The sequence below is a fragment of the Aotus nancymaae genome, unplaced genomic scaffold (genome assembly GCF_030222135.1).
Source record: "Aotus nancymaae isolate 86718 unplaced genomic scaffold, 86718_ANA_hifiasm-v0.15.2.pri h1tg000028l, whole genome shotgun sequence".
In the NCBI taxonomy this organism is placed as follows: domain Eukaryota; kingdom Metazoa; phylum Chordata; class Mammalia; order Primates; family Aotidae; genus Aotus; species Aotus nancymaae.
Window position 1 is genome coordinate 14842029 of NW_026988441.1, and position 17146 is coordinate 14859174.

General features: G+C 49.1%; 1 protein-coding gene across 2 annotated transcripts in view; it reads left to right on the plus strand.

The window, feature by feature from the left end:
- The first annotated feature begins 3508 nt into the window (after positions 1-3508).
- LOC105705936 (F-box only protein 17) overlaps positions 3509-17146 on the plus strand; it is a 70904-nt gene continuing 57266 nt past the window's right edge. The window contains exons 1-5 of one of the 2 annotated variants that reach the window (XM_064381334.1): positions 3509-3872; positions 4546-4657; positions 4739-4834; positions 9546-9681; positions 10724-12214. In XM_064381334.1, coding sequence (XP_064237404.1) covers positions 3509-3872; positions 4546-4657; positions 4739-4834; positions 9546-9681; positions 10724-10867 — 852 coding nt within the window. In that variant the 3' untranslated portion in view covers positions 10868-12214. Of the gene's footprint in view, positions 3873-4545; positions 4658-4738; positions 4835-9545; positions 9682-10723; positions 12215-17146 lie in introns of those variants that run through there. The other variant, XM_064381336.1, reaches the window with a different exon arrangement.

The following is a 17146-nucleotide window of genomic DNA, read 5'->3' on the forward strand; positions in this document are numbered from 1 at the left end:
AGGAACCCCACAAAGTATGAGATTCAAAGAAGGGCCAGATGGTTGAAGCTTAAATAGCATTTTGAGCTACAGAAATAGATAGGGGCTAGGAGGCTTCTGGACCATGGTAGGGTGAGGGGCAGAGCTGCACTGAGAACATAGGTGGTCTTGTTTGCAAATAAAGTCTCTCAGGTAGCAGTCCTCAGAAGGTTTGGTGAACATCTATCTGGGTGTGGTGTCCTTGGGTGGAGACCAAGAGTCTTCCTCTTGGGAGGAGAAGCGAGTACTGGAAAAGGAAACTGACTTTTCAGTATCCCCCCTTTTGACCTACTTGAATCTTTTTTTTTTTTTTTTTGAGACAAAGTTTCACTCTCTTGCCCAGCCTGGAGTGCAATGGCGCAATCTTGGCTCACTGCAACCTCTGCCTCCCAGGTTCAAGCAATTCTCCTGCCTCAGCCTCCCAAGTAGCTGGGACAACAGGTGTGTGCCACCACACCCAGCTAACTTTTTAAGTAGGGGGTTTTTAAGACGGGGGTTTTACCATGCTGGCCAGGCTGGTCTCAAACTCCTGACCTCAGGTGATCCACCTGCCTCAGCCTCCCAAAGTACTGAGATTACAGGCGTGAGCCACTGCGCCTGGTCCACTAATCACTTTTTAACACACATTGTTCATCAGAGCAGATGCACGTTACAGGCTAGTTTAATGTGTATGCCCTAATACAACCATTTCATTTTTTTTTTTTTTTTTTTTTTTGAGACAGGGTCTTGATATAGCCCAGGCTGAACTGCAGTGGCATGATCACTGCTCACTGCTGCTTCAACCTCCCTGGCTCAAGCCATCTTCCCACCTCAGCCTACCAAGTAGCTGAGACTACAGGTACACACCACGATATGCAGCTACTTTTTAAACTTTTTATAGAGACAGGGTCTCACTGTGTTGCCAGGGCTGGTCTCAAACCCCTGGGCTCAAGGGATCCTCCTGCCTCGGCCTCCCAAAGTGCTGGGATTACAGATGTGAGCCCCCATGCTGGGCCCCATTTAATTCTTTTCTGCATTTGTGGAGAGAATTCTTAGAAGGTCAAAAAGAGGTTTTATTTATTTTATTTATTTATTTAAGCTGGCATCTCACTCTGTCGCCTAGGCTGGAGTTCGATGGTGAGATCTCAGCTCACTGCAACTTCTGCCTCCCGTGTTGAAGTGATTCTTATGTCTCAGCTTCCCAAGTAGCTGGGATCACAGGCTTGTGCTACCATGCCTGGCTAATTTTTGTATTTTTAATAGAGATGGGGTTTCGCCATGTTGGGCAGGCTGGTCTTGAATTACTGACCTCAAGTGATCTGCCTGTGTCAGCTTCCCAAAGTGCTGGGATTACAGGCATGAGCCATCGTGCCTGACCTGGGGGCTTTATTTTTAATTATTTCCTTGATATTATGTAATTTGCTCATCATGCAACTGTTTATCATGTCTCTCCCTCTAGAAGGTAAGTTCTTTGTGGGGAATAATCTGTCTGGTTTTGTTTGTTATGTTTTAAATTATGTATATGGCTCACATTATGCAAAGCCAAATAAAATATAGAGATATAGAGACAAATCTCTAAATTTAAAATGTTTTATTTGGGCTGGGTGCAGTGGCTCACGCCTGTGATCCCCATGCTTTGGGAGGTCAAGGCGAGCAGATCACCTGAGGTCAGAAGTTTGAGACCAGCCTGGCCAACGTGGTGAAACCCCCTCTCTGCTAAAAATACAAAAATTAGCCTGCATGATATCGCACACCTGTAATCCCAGCTACTGGGGAGGCTGAGGCATGAGAATCACTTGAACCCAAGAGGCAGAAGTTGCAGTGAGCCGAGATCGCACCACTGACCTCCAGCCTGGGAGACAGAGTCTTTGCTCTGTCTAAAAAAAAATAATACATGTTTTATTTGGAAAGCAAGAATTGAAATTTGAGGCATGCACACAGACCACGTGGTCTTCAGTACTTTCAAAGAGCAAAGCAGCTAGAGGTTTTTTTAAAATAAGAAACAGAAATGTCAGGTATTGTTTTGCAAGAAAGTTCATTGACACTAGTGATGTTTTGGGGAGCTGGCAAGTTCTGATTGGTAAGTGACAGCAGAGGGTAAAACTAGTCTTAGGGTCACAGCAGGTTGTTTCAGTACCAGTTAGACTGGTTCCAGGTTACACCTGGCAGTTTTAACAGCCAGCCCTGCAGAGAATCACATTCTTGGGGCAAATGGTATCTGCCCTGAGTGTTTTTTTTCCCCTGGCCTCTTTTTAGTTTAGTATGACAAGAAGGATCCAATTCATATAATCAACTTTCATAATTGTTTTTTCTGTTTATTGAGACAGAGTCTCACTCTCTTGCACTGGCTGGAGTGCAGCGATGCAGTCTCTGCTCACTGCAACCTCAGCCTCCCAGGTTGAAGCGATTCTCCTGCCCAAGCCTCCAAATTACTTGGGATTGCAGGCACCTGCCACCACGCCCAGCTAATTTTTGTATTCTTAGTAGAGCTGGGTTTCACCATGTTGGCCAGGCTGGTGTCGAACTCCTGACCAAGCGATCCACCTGCCTTAGCTCCCAAAAGTGCTGGGATTACAGGCATGAGTCACCACACCCAGCCACAATTGTGTTTTTATTGGACAGAGCTGATCTAGAGGTTAAAATCAGGAATTATGGAGCTAGGCTGGCTGGATTCAAATCCTTACTGCCCAGTGATCATAGGCAAATCACTTGGCCTCTGCTGGTCTGTTTTCTCACCTGTGAAGCGGAGGCATAATGGCACCTACTTCATGAGGCTGCCATCCTGGATGGCAGTAAAAGCGTCTATAAAACTTGGTTAGTGTTATGACTGGTTGCGGCTCTCATTTTTAGCAGCTGGAGCCTGTTTTCTCCTGTGAAATAAAGATAACCATGCCCGACCTTAAAGGTGATGGAAATTTTTTAACGCGTTAACAGATATGAGGCCTCCCACCCAGAAGCCGGACCAAAATAACAACGGTCGTTCCAGGCGTCTCACTGCCGCTAACGAATTAGGAACATTTCAAGAGGCCGGCTGGAGAGGACGGCCCCCCTGGCCGGACCCGCCCCATCGCGGGAAGCAGGTTGGGTCTCGAGATGGGGAAGGAGTAGGTGGGAGGGGCAGGCCAGGAAGGAGGATGCAGGGGTAGGTCAAGCTGGCTTGTAAGAGGGGAGGGACCGGCGAGTAAAAAGGGTGCAGAGGGGCTTGGGGAGCTTGCGGCATCCGGGCAAGGAGCGCCGCCAGGCCCCGGGTAGGACTTGGGGTGGGGTGTCGGTGGGGCTGACTGCGTGCAATTCGGGACATACACACAGACCGCGGGGTCTCCGGGATATCGGTGCTATCAAGGACGGGCTGGGGGGATGGGGACCCGGGAACGGGGCCCAGGAGTGGTGAAGGTAGGGGTGCGACTGGCAGAGGCAGGGCAGGCGGAGGCAGCGCGCCGCGGAGGCTGCTGGTCCCTGACGCCCCGACCCTTCCTCTCCCGCAGCCACAGCCGGGCCTGGCGTGGGGACCATGGGCGCCTCCGCCTCCAGGTGCCGGGCCGCCCGGGTCCCCGCGCCGGAGCCGGAACCCGAAGGGGCGCTGGACCTGAGCCAAATGCCCCCGGAGCTGCTTCTGGTGGTGCTGAGCCACGTCCCCCCGCGCACGCTGCTGGGGCGCTGCCGCCAGGTGTGCCGGGGTTGGCGCGACCTGGTGGACAGCCAGGCCCTGTGGCTGCTGATCCTGGCCCGCGACCACAGCGCCGCCGGCCGCGCGCTGCTGCAGCTCGCCCGCAGCTGCCAATCTCCCTCCCGCAACGCCAGGCCCTGCCCGCTGGGCCGCTTCTGCGCACGCAGACCCATCGGACGCAACCTTATTCGCAACCCCTGCGGCCAAGGTGGGATCCCAGAAGAGGTGGTCCAGGATGCTGGGAGCAGTGGAGGGGCCGGGGGGCGGGGCCGCACTGGGATCGGTGGGAAGCGTGGAAGGGGCGGGGCCGCACTGGGATCGGTGGGAGGCGTGGAAGGGGCGGGGCCGCCCTGGGATCGGTGGGAGGTGTGGAAGGGGCGGGGCTTCACAGGGACCGGTGGGAGGAGTGGAAGGGACGGGGCTGCCCTGGGATCGGTGGGAGGTGTAGAAGGGGCGGGGCCGCACTGGGATCGGTGGGAGGTGTGGAAGGGGCGGGGCTTCACTGGGATCGGTGGGAGGAGTGGAAGGGGCGGGGCCTCACTGGGACCGGTGGGAGGATTAGGAGGGGAGAGGTAGCATTCGCAGGCAGAGTGCAGGGCTGGTGGGGCAGGGCTTCACTGGGAGCCTGTGGGCGGGGGCAGCTCTGGGAGCCAGATAGAGGGGCTGGAGGGGCGAGGCTTTGCTGCAAATCGGTGAGAAAAGTCAGAGGAAAAGGGCTTTGCCAGGAGCTGATGAGAGGGGTCAGGGGGCGGGGCCTCCGTGGGAATGGCTGGGAAAGCGAGCTGCACTGCGAGCACGTGGGAGGGGCTAGGGGCGGAGTCTCACTAGGAGCCTATGGGCAGGCGACTGGAACTTGGGTACTAGCCTTTTTTATTTCACAGAAGGCCTCCGAAAGTGGATGGTGCAGCATGGTGGGGACGGCTGGGTGGTAGAGGAAAACAGGACAATCGTGCGTGGGGCCCCTTCTCAGACATGCTTCGTGACTTCATTCAGGTGAATGCCCCTGCTATCCAAACGTCCGGCCAGTTGTTGAGAAAGGCCTGCCTGTTCTTATTACCCTGTCTCCATTCCCAGCTGGTGTCGCAAAAAGCAGGTCTTGGACCTAGAGGAGGAAGGTCTGTGGCCAGAACTGCTGGATAGTGGCAGGATTGAGATTTGTGTCTCTGACTGGTGAGTGTGATGATTAAAATAGCCCCTTGCTAAGTACTGACTTCATGTGACATGACCCTTTTTTTTTTTTTTTTTTTTTGGAGTTGGAGTTTCGCTCGTTACCCAGGCTGGAGTGCAATGGCGCGATCTCGGCTCACCGCAACCTCCGCCTCCTGGGTTCAGGCAATTCTCTTGCCTCAGCCTCCTGAGTAGCTGAGATTACAGGCACGCGCCACCATGCCCAGCTAATTTTTTGTATTTTTAGTAGAGACGGGGTTTCACCATGTTGACCAGGATGGTCTCGATCTCTTGACCTCGTGATCCACCCGCCTCGGCCTCCCAAAGTGCTGGGATTACAGGCGTGAGCCACCGTGCCCGGCGTCATGACCTTTTTAAGGGTGACTTAATTTAGGCCTCCTAACCCCTCCTTACAGATAAAAAAATCTGAAGTTCAGGCTGGCCATGGTGGCTCACACCTATAATCCCAGCACTTTGGGAGGTCGAGGCAGGCAAATCATTTGAGGTCAGGAGTTCAAGACCAGCCCAGGGCAGCATAGAAACCTCATCTCTACTAAAAATACAAAAAAATTAGCCAGGTGTGGTAGTGTGCACTTGTAGTTTCAGATACTTGGGAGGCTGAGGTAGGAGAATCACTCGAACCCAGGAGGCAGAGGTTGTGGTGGGCCAAGATTATGCCACTGCACTCCAGCCTGGGTGACAGTGAGACTCAGTCTCAGAAAAAAAAAAAAGAAAAAGAAAAACTGAAGTTCAGGGAGGTGAAGTGACAGCCACACTCACAGTTTTGGTAATTAGCAGAGTACACACCCTGAGCCTCTCCACTCATGCCCAAAGGGATGTGGATTGGAAAGCAGAAGATGAGATCCAATACAGAGGCCTTGGGCCCAGCTCAGTCTTGTCTGTGAATGATTGAGATGTTCCTTGCCTTAGGAGGAGAAAATAGCAAAGTTGGCTAAGAGCCTAGATTCTGGAGCCAGACCTCCCAGATTAAACCCTAACTCTGCAGCTTTGTGGCCTTGGGCATGTCACAGCATACCTCTGTTTCCTCTGTTTATAAGGTAGGGCTCTTACAAAGACAATTATCATATGGCAAGCACATAACAAGTACTTTATAAATGTGAGCATCTTTTTTGAACCTTGATCCTGTGGGAAGGTATATTTCAGGCCCTCAGATCATTCAGAGCTTTTCAGGAAACTGAGAAGTTAGGAAAGGGGAGATGACAGGCTGGGCACCGTTGCTCATGCCTATAATCCCAGCACTCTGGGAGGCAAAGGTGGGCGGATCACTTGAGGTCAGGAATTCGAGACCAGCCTGACCAAAATGGTGAAATCCATCTCTACTAAAAATACAAAAAATTAGCCAGGTGTAGTGGTGCGCGCCTGTAATCCCGCTACTCAGGAGGCCAAGGCAGGAGAATCTCTTGAACACGGGAGGTGGACGTTGCAGTGAGCTGAGATGGCACCATTGCTCTCCAGCCTGGGCAACAGAGTGAGACTCCATCTCCGGAAAAAAGGCGGGAGGGTGCAGATGACTTGCCCTGGCCACACAGCCTGAGCTTGGCAGAACCTGGCATAAGGCCCCAACTCAACTGACTCCAGAGCTTGTCCCTTTAGTGATAGTCTTGTATCTGGGGTGCATGAAGAGTTTCCAGGGGGTTTATGACCCAGATGGTTTTATGGGAGTCGAATTCCAGGTCCACTGCAGCCATCTGCCCCCTATTATAAAGTTAATCTGCTATAGATTACATCTGCATGGGAAGCATCATACAGTTCTCCTCCCCTAGTCTCTTTCTCAGTATCCCCCTTCCCCAGTTTTACAGGAAAAAAGCCCCTCACTATGGTGTGTGGTCCCCCAATGTAAAGACTACTGGTGAACCAGATAAAATGGCCATTGGAAATTTTGAGCGTTAGCGAATTCACTTTTTTTTTTTTTGAGGTAGAGTCTCTCTTGGTGGCCCAGGCTGGGTGCAATGGTGCAATCTCAGCTCACTGCAACCTCTGCCTCCTGGGTTCAAGTGATTCTCCTGCCTCAGACTCCTGAGTAGCTGGGATTACAGGTGCACTACACCTGGCTAATTTTTTGTATTTTTAGTAGAGACTGGGTTTCACCATGTTGTTCAGGCTGGTCTTGAACTGCTGACCTCAGGTGATCCACCCACCTTGGCCTCTCAAAGTGCTGAGATTACAGGCATGAGCAACCGCACCTGGCCAGCAAATTCACTCTTAAGGCCCCATAACCCTGCCCCCAAACTCTAACTCATTAAGAGCTATATCTCCAATAAGATTTTTTTTTTTTTTTTTTTTTTTTTTGAGATAGTGTCTTGCTCTTTCACCCAGGCTGGAGTGCAGTGGCATGATCTCGGCTCACTGCAACCTCCACCACCTTGCCTCAAGTGATCCTCCTACCTCAGCCTCCTGAGTAACTGGGACTACAAGTGTACAACCACCATGCTTGTCTAATTTTTAAATTTTTGGTTTTTTTCTTGTTTTTTCTTTTGAGATGGAGTTTCACTTGTTGCCCAGGCAGGAGTACAATGGTGCCATCTCAACTCACTGCAACCTCCACTTCCCGGGTTCAAATGATTCTTCTGCCTCAGCCTCCTGAGTAGCTGGGATTACAGGCATGCACCACCATGCCTGGCTAATTTTTGTATTTTTTGTAGAGACAGAGTTTTGCCATGTTGGCCGGGTTGGTCTCGAACTCCTGACTTCAGGTGATCTGCTCGCCTCAACCTCCCAAAGTTCTGGGATTACAGGTGTGAGCCACCGCACCTGGCCACATATTTTTTGTAGAGATGGGTTTTGCCATGTCACTCAGGCTGGTCTTGAACTCCTGGACTCAAGCAGTCCTCCTGCCTCGGCCTCTCAAAGTGCTGGGATTACAGGTGTGAGCCACCATGCCTGGCCAGATTTTGTTTTTAATTATTACTTATCAAACTATGTAACATATTTGTGTTGTTTCGGTCAATGGTTTACTATTTGATTGTAATAATCAGTGGCTTCCAAATTTTGCTGCACATCATAAAGGTAACTTTTAAAACACACATTGCCGGCCAGGTGTAGTGGCTCATGCCTGGAATCCAAGCACTTTGGGAGGCTGAGGCAGGTGGATCACAAGGTCAGGAGTTCAAGACCAGCCTGGCCACCATGGTGAAACCCCGTCTCTACTGAAAATACAAAAATTAGCTGGGCGTGGTGGTGCGTGCCTGTAATCCCAGCTACTCAGGAGGCTGAGGCAAGAGAATTGCTTGAACCAGGACCCAAGAGGTGGAGGGTGCAGTGAGCCGAGATCGCACCACTACACTCCAGCCTGGGCGACAGAGCGAGACTCAGTCAAAGCACACACACACAGAGACACACACACACACAATGCCCAGGCACCATTCATACCAATTAAATCTGAGTGTCTGAGGGTGAGAGCCAGGCATAAATATTTCTTGTTTGTTTGTTTGGTTTTTATTTTTGAGACAGGGTCTCCCTCTATCACCCAGGCTACAGTGCAATGGAGCGATCTCAGCTCACTGCAACCTCGGCCTCCCATGTTCAAGCAATTCTCCTGCCTTGGCCTCTACTGAGTAGCTGGGATTACAGGCACCTGCCACCATGCCTGGCTAATTGTTGTATTTTTAGTAGAGACAGGGTTTCACCATGTTGGCCAGGCTGGTCTTAAACTCCTGACCTCAAGTCATACACCCGCCTCAGCCTCCCAAAGTGCTGGGATTACAGGCGTGAGCCACCACACCCGGCCAGGCATCAATATTTGTGAGAAGTTTCAAACTCACTACAAAGTTCAGGGATGGAATCCCTAAGACCATCTTCACTTCTGACACAATATGTCAGAACAACACAAACATATTATGTCATTTGATGCATAATAATTAAAAACAAAATCTGGCTGTGTATAATGGCTCACACCTGTAATCCCAGCACTTTGAGAGGCAGAGGCAGAAGGATCACCTGAGTCCAGGAGTTCAAGACGAGGCTGGGTGACATGGCAAAACCCTATCTCTACAAATCCACCAACTGCAAGTCTGGGGACTTCCAAAACCACCTTCACAATTCAATAATCCATTGGAAGAACTCACAGAAATCTACTAAACACTTCTGATTTATTACAGGGAAATGATACAGATTAAAATCAGCCAAGAAAAGAAGGGCATAGAGCAGCATCCAGGGGAAATGTCAGACACAGAGCTTCTGCTGTCCTGCCGTGGCATCAGGACATGTTACCATGCTGGCACTGATGTGTGACAAGATGCATGGTGTTTTGTTGACCAACAGAGTTCACTTGAGCCTCCATGTCCAGAGTGTTTCTTGGGTTCATCACATAGGCATGATGGATTGATTGATGGCCCGTGTGATTAATCTTGGCCTCCAGGTCCACTGATGTTCCCTGACTCCCAGCCCCCACCGTAAATCACACTGTGGGTCTTTCTGGAGGGGCCAGCCCCCATCCTGAGACCATCTATATGAGTGTGGCTAGCCCCTGCCCTAAATCACATTGGTAGACTATCCAGTACCCCTGAGTCCCCTTCAAAGATACTCCTGTCTGACACAACACATTCAAGGGTCCAGAGATCACCTCCCAGGAGTCCCTTTAGAGGATTTGTGTACATGAGGAGGGCATTTGGACAAGGCAGGAAGGACAAAGTAGGCAGACACCCAAAGAGATGGGGTGGCAAGTCCAGCCTTCAAGGCCTCCCTCCTCCCGCAGGTGGGGAGCCCGACATGACAGTGGCTGTATGTATCGACTCCTTGTCCAACTTCTAGATGCCAACCAGACTGTTCTAGATAAATTCTCTGCTGTGCCTGATCCCATCCCCCAGTGGAACAACAATGTCTGCCTTCACGTGAGTCTCTGATGTGGGTTGGGGAAAGGATGTTGGGGGCCTGTGATGACCTATTGCTGCTAAACAAATCACACCAAAACTTAGTGGCTTAAAATCAACGACAGTCCTTTGACCACCTCTCGTGGTTTCTGTAAGTCAGTAATTTCAGGAGGGCTCACCTGGGTGGTTCTGGCTTCTGCCCCTCGAGGTTCAGACAGTGACATTCTGATGAAGTCTGGAGCTGCAGGGCAGGGTGGTGGGTGGTGTGTGTATAGCAGTTGGTGGCTGGGAAGCATCTCTTCCTTCATTTAGTCTCAGAGCTTCTCCATGGGATCTCTCTTGATTGGGCTACTTTGGGCTTCCTCACAGCATGGCAGCTCCTACACAGTCAGAATGCTTATGTGTTTGCTTGGGGAAGAGGATTCTAGAGAAACAGGTAGAAGCTCCCTTGCTTCTTCTGACCTAGCCTTGGAAGTCACTTGGCAAAAGTCACTCCATATCATTTTCACCACATTCTTGGTGACAAGCAAACCCACCTAGATTTGTAGGGAAGAGAATTAGATTCCCCACCTCCTTTTTTTTTTTTTTTTTTTTTTTATTTGAGATGGAGTCTCCCTCTATCATCCAGGCTGGAGTACAGTGGCAGGATCTCAGCTCACTGCAACCTCTGCCTCTTGGGTTCAAGTAATTATCCTGCCTCAGCCTCCTGAGTAGCTGGGACTACAGGCGTGCACCACCACGTCTGGCTAATTTTTTTTTGTATTTTTGGTAGAGACAGGGTTTTGCCATGTTGGCCAGACTGGTCTCGAACTCCTGGCCTCAAGCAAGCCACCTGCCTTAGCCTCCCAAAGGGCTGGGATTACAGGCACAAGCCACACTGCACCAGCCGGATTCCACTTTTTGATGAGCGAGTGGAAGATTCTACAAGATTCTAGAAGAACATGTGCCCCATGGGAGATTTTATAGACATCCTTGGAAAATAACCATCTGCCAGAAGGCCCCAACGTCAGCTCTGTAGAGGAGGCTGTGGCACAACAGGGCTGGGCCCTTCCTCTGTCTACAGGTCACCCACGTGTTCTCCAACATCAAGATGGGTGTCCGCTTTGTGTCTTTCGAACACTGGGGCCAGGACACAGAGTTCTGGGCCGGCCACTATGGAGCCCGTCTGACCAACTCCAGTGTGATGGTGCAAGTTCGTCCACCCTAGTCCAGGACCACCCTTCTTGCAAGACAGCCTGACTGTGCCTTCCAGGGCCTGAGACCATTGGCTGGGACCCCTAATTAACCAACTAAGCGCTTGTACCTCCCCGGAATACTGGGAATTCCTAGGTCCGATCAAAGTCCCTCATCTTCAGGTTCTAGTACCAGAAGCAGCTTCTTCCATCATATCTACCTACTGCAGCTGCTGCTTTGGGGGACCCTGCTCTACTGAGGGGAAACCCACAGGTTTGAGTATGGGGAATACACGTCCTGGAGAAGAATTCTCCCCTCCCCTCTCTTCTCCTCCCACCTGAAACCCTCCGATCCAGCCCCAGGCCCCTCTGTCCCATCCCCTCCCCTTCTCCCACTGACCTCTGGCCTCCTATTGTTTCTGTCACAGTGACCTCCTTAGTCCCTTCAGGGAAGCCCTGCACTCATCTCAGAACTTAGATTCTCATCCTTAGGGCTCAGAAAGTCCCAGCAACCTCCTGGGGCTTCTGAGCTACAGTGCTGGGACCAGGTTATGCAGCTGAAAGTCAATGTTAAAAAAAAAAAAAAGTTTGGGCTGGGCATGGTGCCTCACGCCTGTAATCCCAGCATTTTGGGAGGCCGAGGCAGGTGGATCGCCTGAGGTCAGGAGTTCGAGACCAGCCTGGCCAACATGGTGAAACCCATATCTACTAAAAATACAAAAAATTAGCCAGCCGTGTTGGCGCATGCCTGTAATCGCAGCTACTCGGGAGGCTGAGGCAGGATAATCACTTGAGCCAAGGACTCGGAGGCTGCAGTTAGCTGAGATTGTGCCACTGCACTCGCAGCCTGGGCAACAGAGCAAGACTCTATTTCAAACAAAGTTTGGGCTGGGGTGCAATGGTTCACGCCTGTAATCCCAACACTTTGGGAGGCCAAAATGGGAGGATCACTTGAGCCCTGGAGTTCAAGACCAGCCTGGGCAACGTAGTAAGATCCCCATCTCTACAAAAAATACAAAAATTAGCCAGGCATGATAGTACACACCTGTAGTCCAAGTTACTTGGGAGGCTGAGATGAGAGGATCATTTGTGCCCAGGAGGTTGAGGCTATAGTGAGCCATGATCATACCACTGCACTCCAGCCTGCATGACAGCAAGACCCTGTCTCAAAAAAAAAAAAAAAAAAAAAGAATTTGGAGATGGTTCTGCCCATTCTGACTTCTCTAATAAATGAGGTAATTCCCTGAGCCCAACCCTGATCCTCAAGGACCTGTAATTATGTGGTATTTAAAATTAAAATACTATTTTTTATTTTGGCTTTTCTTCAAACAATAATGTATCAGCAGCATGTATCTGCCAATCATATGTAATAAATTTCTTATTTTGCCAAAACTGCTTCAGATCTTTTTAATAGAAGTGCAGTTTTACTGCCTTGGTTGAGAATCGTAAGTAGTCCCAGTTGAGGAGGGGAAACTGTAGGGAAGAAAGCACCCGCTGAGGCTGGGCGAGGTGGCTCACGCCTGTAATCCCAGCACTTTGGGAGGCCGAGGTGGGTTGCTCTCTTGAGGTCAGGTGTTCAAGACCAGCCAGGCCAACATGGTGAAACCCTGTCTCTACTAAAAATACAAAAAATTAGCCGGGCGTGGTGGCGGGCACCTGTAATCCCAGCTACTTGGGAGGCTAAGGCAGGAGAATTGCTGGAACCTGGGAGGCGGAGGTTGCTGTAAGCCGAGATTGTGCCATTGCTATCCAGCCTGGGCAACAAGAGCAAAACTCTGTCTCAAATAAATAAATAGAATAAAATAAAAATGCAAAAATTAGCCAGGCGTGGCAGCGGGTGCCTGTAATCCCAGCTACTTGGGAGTCTGAGGTAGGAGAATTGCTTGAACCTGGGAGGTGGAGGTTGCAGTGAGCCAAGATCGCACCACTGCACTCCAGCTTTGGTGACAGAGCAAAACTGTCTCAAATAAAAGACATTATTTGGAAAGACCGGACATGATGACTCACGCCTGTAATCCCAACGCTGTAGGAAGCCTAGACAGGAGAATTACTTGAGCCCAGGAGTTCAAGACCAGCCTAGGCAACATAGTGAGACCCAGTTCTACAAAAAAATTAAAAAATTAGCTGGGCATGGGGATGTGTGCCTATAGTCTCAGCTACTTAACAGGCTGAGGTAGGAGGATCATTGGAGCCCAGGATCTTGAGGCCACAGCAGTCCAGCCTGGGAGATGGAGTGAGACCCTGGCTCCCCCCAAAAAAAGAAAAAGAATAGACAATATTTGGGGAAAAATACTTTCATAAAGTTTCAAAAAGTAAAAGCTTGAGTTTGCCCCATGTCAAGTACTATGTTGAAGCCATGAGAATGAAGTGGTGTGAGGCCATTGTACAGCTGACCCATGGACCACGTGGTGGTTGGGGTGCGGACCTTCCTTGCTGTTCAAAAACTGAGTATAACTTTTTTTTTTTGAGACGGAGTTTTGCTCTTGTTGCCCAGGCTAGAGTGCAATGGCACGATCTCGGCTCACCGCAGCCTCCGCCTCCTGGGTTCAAGTGATTCTCCTGCCTCAGCCTCCCAAGTAGCAGGGATCACAGGCACCCGCCACCACACCTGGCTAATTTTGTATTTTTAGTAAAGATGGAGTTTCTCCATGTTGGTCAGGCTGGTCTCGAACTCCTGACCTCAGGTGATCTGCCCACCTTGGCCTCCCAAAGTGCTGGGATTACAGACAGAGCCACTGCACCTGGCCTTCACAATGTGTAGTGAGCCTTAAAGGTCCTTACGACCCCCTGATCTAGAGGCTGAATTAGAGATGCTGTGTTTGAGGGCGATGAGACCACTCGACACCTTCAGTGTGGAATTTATGGGGTTCTAGGTGGCCATGGACATTGTCTAATATCAAAGTAACTTACTGGCAAGGTACTTCCTAACTTCAAGAACAAAGCATCGGTGGAACCGATCCAGAAAAGGGGTTCTCGTTGTCCAGGCCTTCTTGTTTTGCAACCAAAAGACTGGCAACTGGTGTTTATCTTGTAAGGCTTGGGGGTTAGCAGCTTTCTATGTAGGGTCAGACTGATCATAAGTCTGACAGCATTTGAACACAACAGTAGAGTTAGCCTATCCCAACCCGCCTTAAGTCCTCCTGCTCGCTTCTCTTCCTGACTAATAAAGGTCCTTTGAGGCACTATTTTCCAGAATAGGGCACTTTAGTCTGCAACACAAACCTCTTCACAACTGGACATGGTGTGGCTCACACCTGTAATCCCAGCACTTTGGGAAGCCAGGGCGAGTGGATCACTTGAGGTCAGGAGTTTGAGATCAGCCTGGCCAACATGGTGAAATCCCATCTCTACTAAAAATATAAAAATTAGCTGGATATGGTGGTGAGTACCTGTAATCCCAGCTATTCAGGAGGCTGAGGCAGGAGAATCACTTGAACCCAGGAGGTAGAGGTTGCGGTGAGCTGAGATTGCACCACTGCACTCCAGCCTGGGCAACAGAGTGAGACTCTGTCTCAAAAAACAAAAATGAAACAAAACAAAACAAAAAAAACCTCTTTAGGCAGATATCTTCTCTCCTCAATAATTTTCTCAGTGGAACCTGGAAACTCATCTGTTGCCTCGTGGTCAGCAAAAGCTGCTTCTCCTGTTACCTTGATATTTTTTTCAGCCGAACTCTTTAAAATTATCAAACCATCCTTTGCTGGCATTAAATTCTACAGCTTTATATCCTTCACCTTCTTTTTGCTTTAAGTTGTCATATAATGACTGCACTTTTTCTAGAATTATATTAGACTCTGTAGGTATACCTTTCTTACAGCAATTCCGCACCTACAGATAAACTACATTTTCTTTCCTTTCTTTCTTTCTTTCTTTCTTTCCTTCTTTCTTTCTCTCTTTCTCTCTCTCTCTCCCTCTCTCTTTCTCTCTTCTCTGCCTTCCTTCTTCCTTCCGTCCGTCCTTCCTTTCTTTTTTTTTTTTTTTGGAGGTGGAGTCTTGCTCTGTCACCCAGGCTGGAGTGCAGTGGCAAGATCTGGGCTCACTGCAACCTCCACCTCCCAGGTTCAAGCAATTCTTATGTCTCAGCCTCCCAAGTAGCTGGGATTACAGGTGCCTGCCACCATGCCACATTAATTTTTGTATTTTTGGTAGAAACAGGGTTTTGCCATGTTGGCCAGGCTGGTCTTGAACTCCTGGCCTCAAGTGATCCACCCATCTCAGCCTCCCAAAGTGCTAAGATTCCAGGCGTGAGCCATCACACCTGGCCTCGCAATTTCAGTATGAGATAAAAAGGTATTTTGCAAAAAGTGCAAGGATTTCCTGCCTGCTGGCATAACTGTGACCACTTTGGGAATTTCCTGTTGTTTTTTCTACAATGCTCCTTAATGCTGAATTCATCTTGAAATGGCAGACAACTGCAGCTGCAGACCTCAGTCTATGATACATCACAAGCAATTCAGCTCTTTCTTGTAATGTCATGACTCCTGTACTTCTTGGCACCACTTTCAGTTTCACCGGTGGCACTTTGTATGGGTCCCTGGTGTTATTCAGGGTTTACAATATTGCACTCAAGATGAAAAATGAACAAGAACCAGGAGAGATCACTGTTTACTGCGCTATGCAATTTACTGGAGAATCGAACTCCCTGGAGATGATTAGCATCACTTGGTATTTTAAGCTAATATTTGCAACACTTCACCTCACTGCAATAACAACAGGAGGTGGCTATGAAATTATTACAGTAGTGCAGTATTACTTCAGTTAATTTCATGCAGTTATGGTTTAACACTGCATCTTTGCATTCGTTTATGTTTCTCTCAAATGCAAATGGTGCCATGCAAAGTCTGTGTTTATGTGTGTAAGTTTTGGCCAATATAGTGAAACCCCATCTCTACTAAAAATAAAAATTAGCTGGGCATGGTGGCAGGTGCCTGTAATCCCGGCTACTGGGGAGGCTGAGGCAGGAGGATCGCTTGAACCCAGGAGGCGGAGGTTGCAGTGAGCAGAGATTGCGCCATTACACTCCAGCCTGGGCAACAAGCGTGAAACTCCATCCATCTCAAAAAAAATAGTGAAGTAATAAATAAAGCATATGGGACTATGTGTGGAGATTTATGTAAATATCACTTCATTTTATATAAGGACTTGAGTATCTGTGGATTTGGGGATCCATGGGGGTTTCTCCAGCCTGTGGGTTGCAGCAACCCTGCTTTCTATTCCAACTGTTAAGTGTTGAATTTATTGATAGAGATTTGAGATTTGCAATGAGAAAAAAAATGGAGAAATTTGAAAACTGCTGTGTATTTTATGACCTTCATCTAGATGTATGGTTTTTTGTTTTGTTTTGAGACAGTCTTGGTGCCACCCAGGCTGGAGTGCAGTGGTGCAGTCTTGGGTCACTGCAACCTCCACCTCCCAGGCTCAAGTGATTCTCAGCTTCCTGAGTAGCTGGGATTACAGGCACACGCCACCATGCCCAGCTAAGTTTTTGTATATTTAGTTGAGACAGGGTTTCACTATGATGTTGGCTGGGCTGGTCTCAAACTCCTGAGCTCGGGTGATCCACCCATCTTGGCCTCCCAAAGTGTAAGATTCTAGGCGTGAGCCATCGCACCCGGCCTAGCTGTATGATTGTTTAAAAATCAATGTAAATGTTTATGCTTGCAATATACACTATGGAGATCATCTGGATTAGGGAAAGCTGCAAAAATAATTGTGTGTATATAAAACAACTCCCTTGCTTTTTGCCAACAATGGGAGGATTGGAATTTAAATTCGCTGAGTATTGGAAACAGAACAAGTACAGTCTCTGTAAGTGATGATTTTTGCCATAATTTTGGCTTACTGGAGCCTTTGGAGAAAGTAAGAAGCAGTAAAAAGAAAGATGCAATCTCTGGATACTTTTGGAGTTCCACTTTAAAAAAAAAATACTTTTTTTTGAGGCAGGATCTTACACTCTCACCCAGGCTGGAGTGCAGTGGCGTGATCATGACTCACTGCAGCCTCCTCGACCTCCTGGGCCAAAATGATCCTCCTGCTTCAGCCTCCTGAGTAGCTAGGAATACAGGTACATGCTACCACACCCAGCTACTTTTAGAGTTTTAAAAAACAGTTTTTAGTTTGCTAGTGAGTCCTTGTTAAAATCAAATGCTGGACCCTTAAAGGTAACTGATGAGGCAGCCTGGTGTTGTCTGGAAAAGTTTTTTTCTTTTTTTTTTTTGAGACAGAGTCTTGTTCTGTCACCCAGGCTAGAGTGCAGTGGCACAATCTCAGCTCACTGCAACCTCTGCTTCCCAGGTTCAAGCGATTCTCCTGGC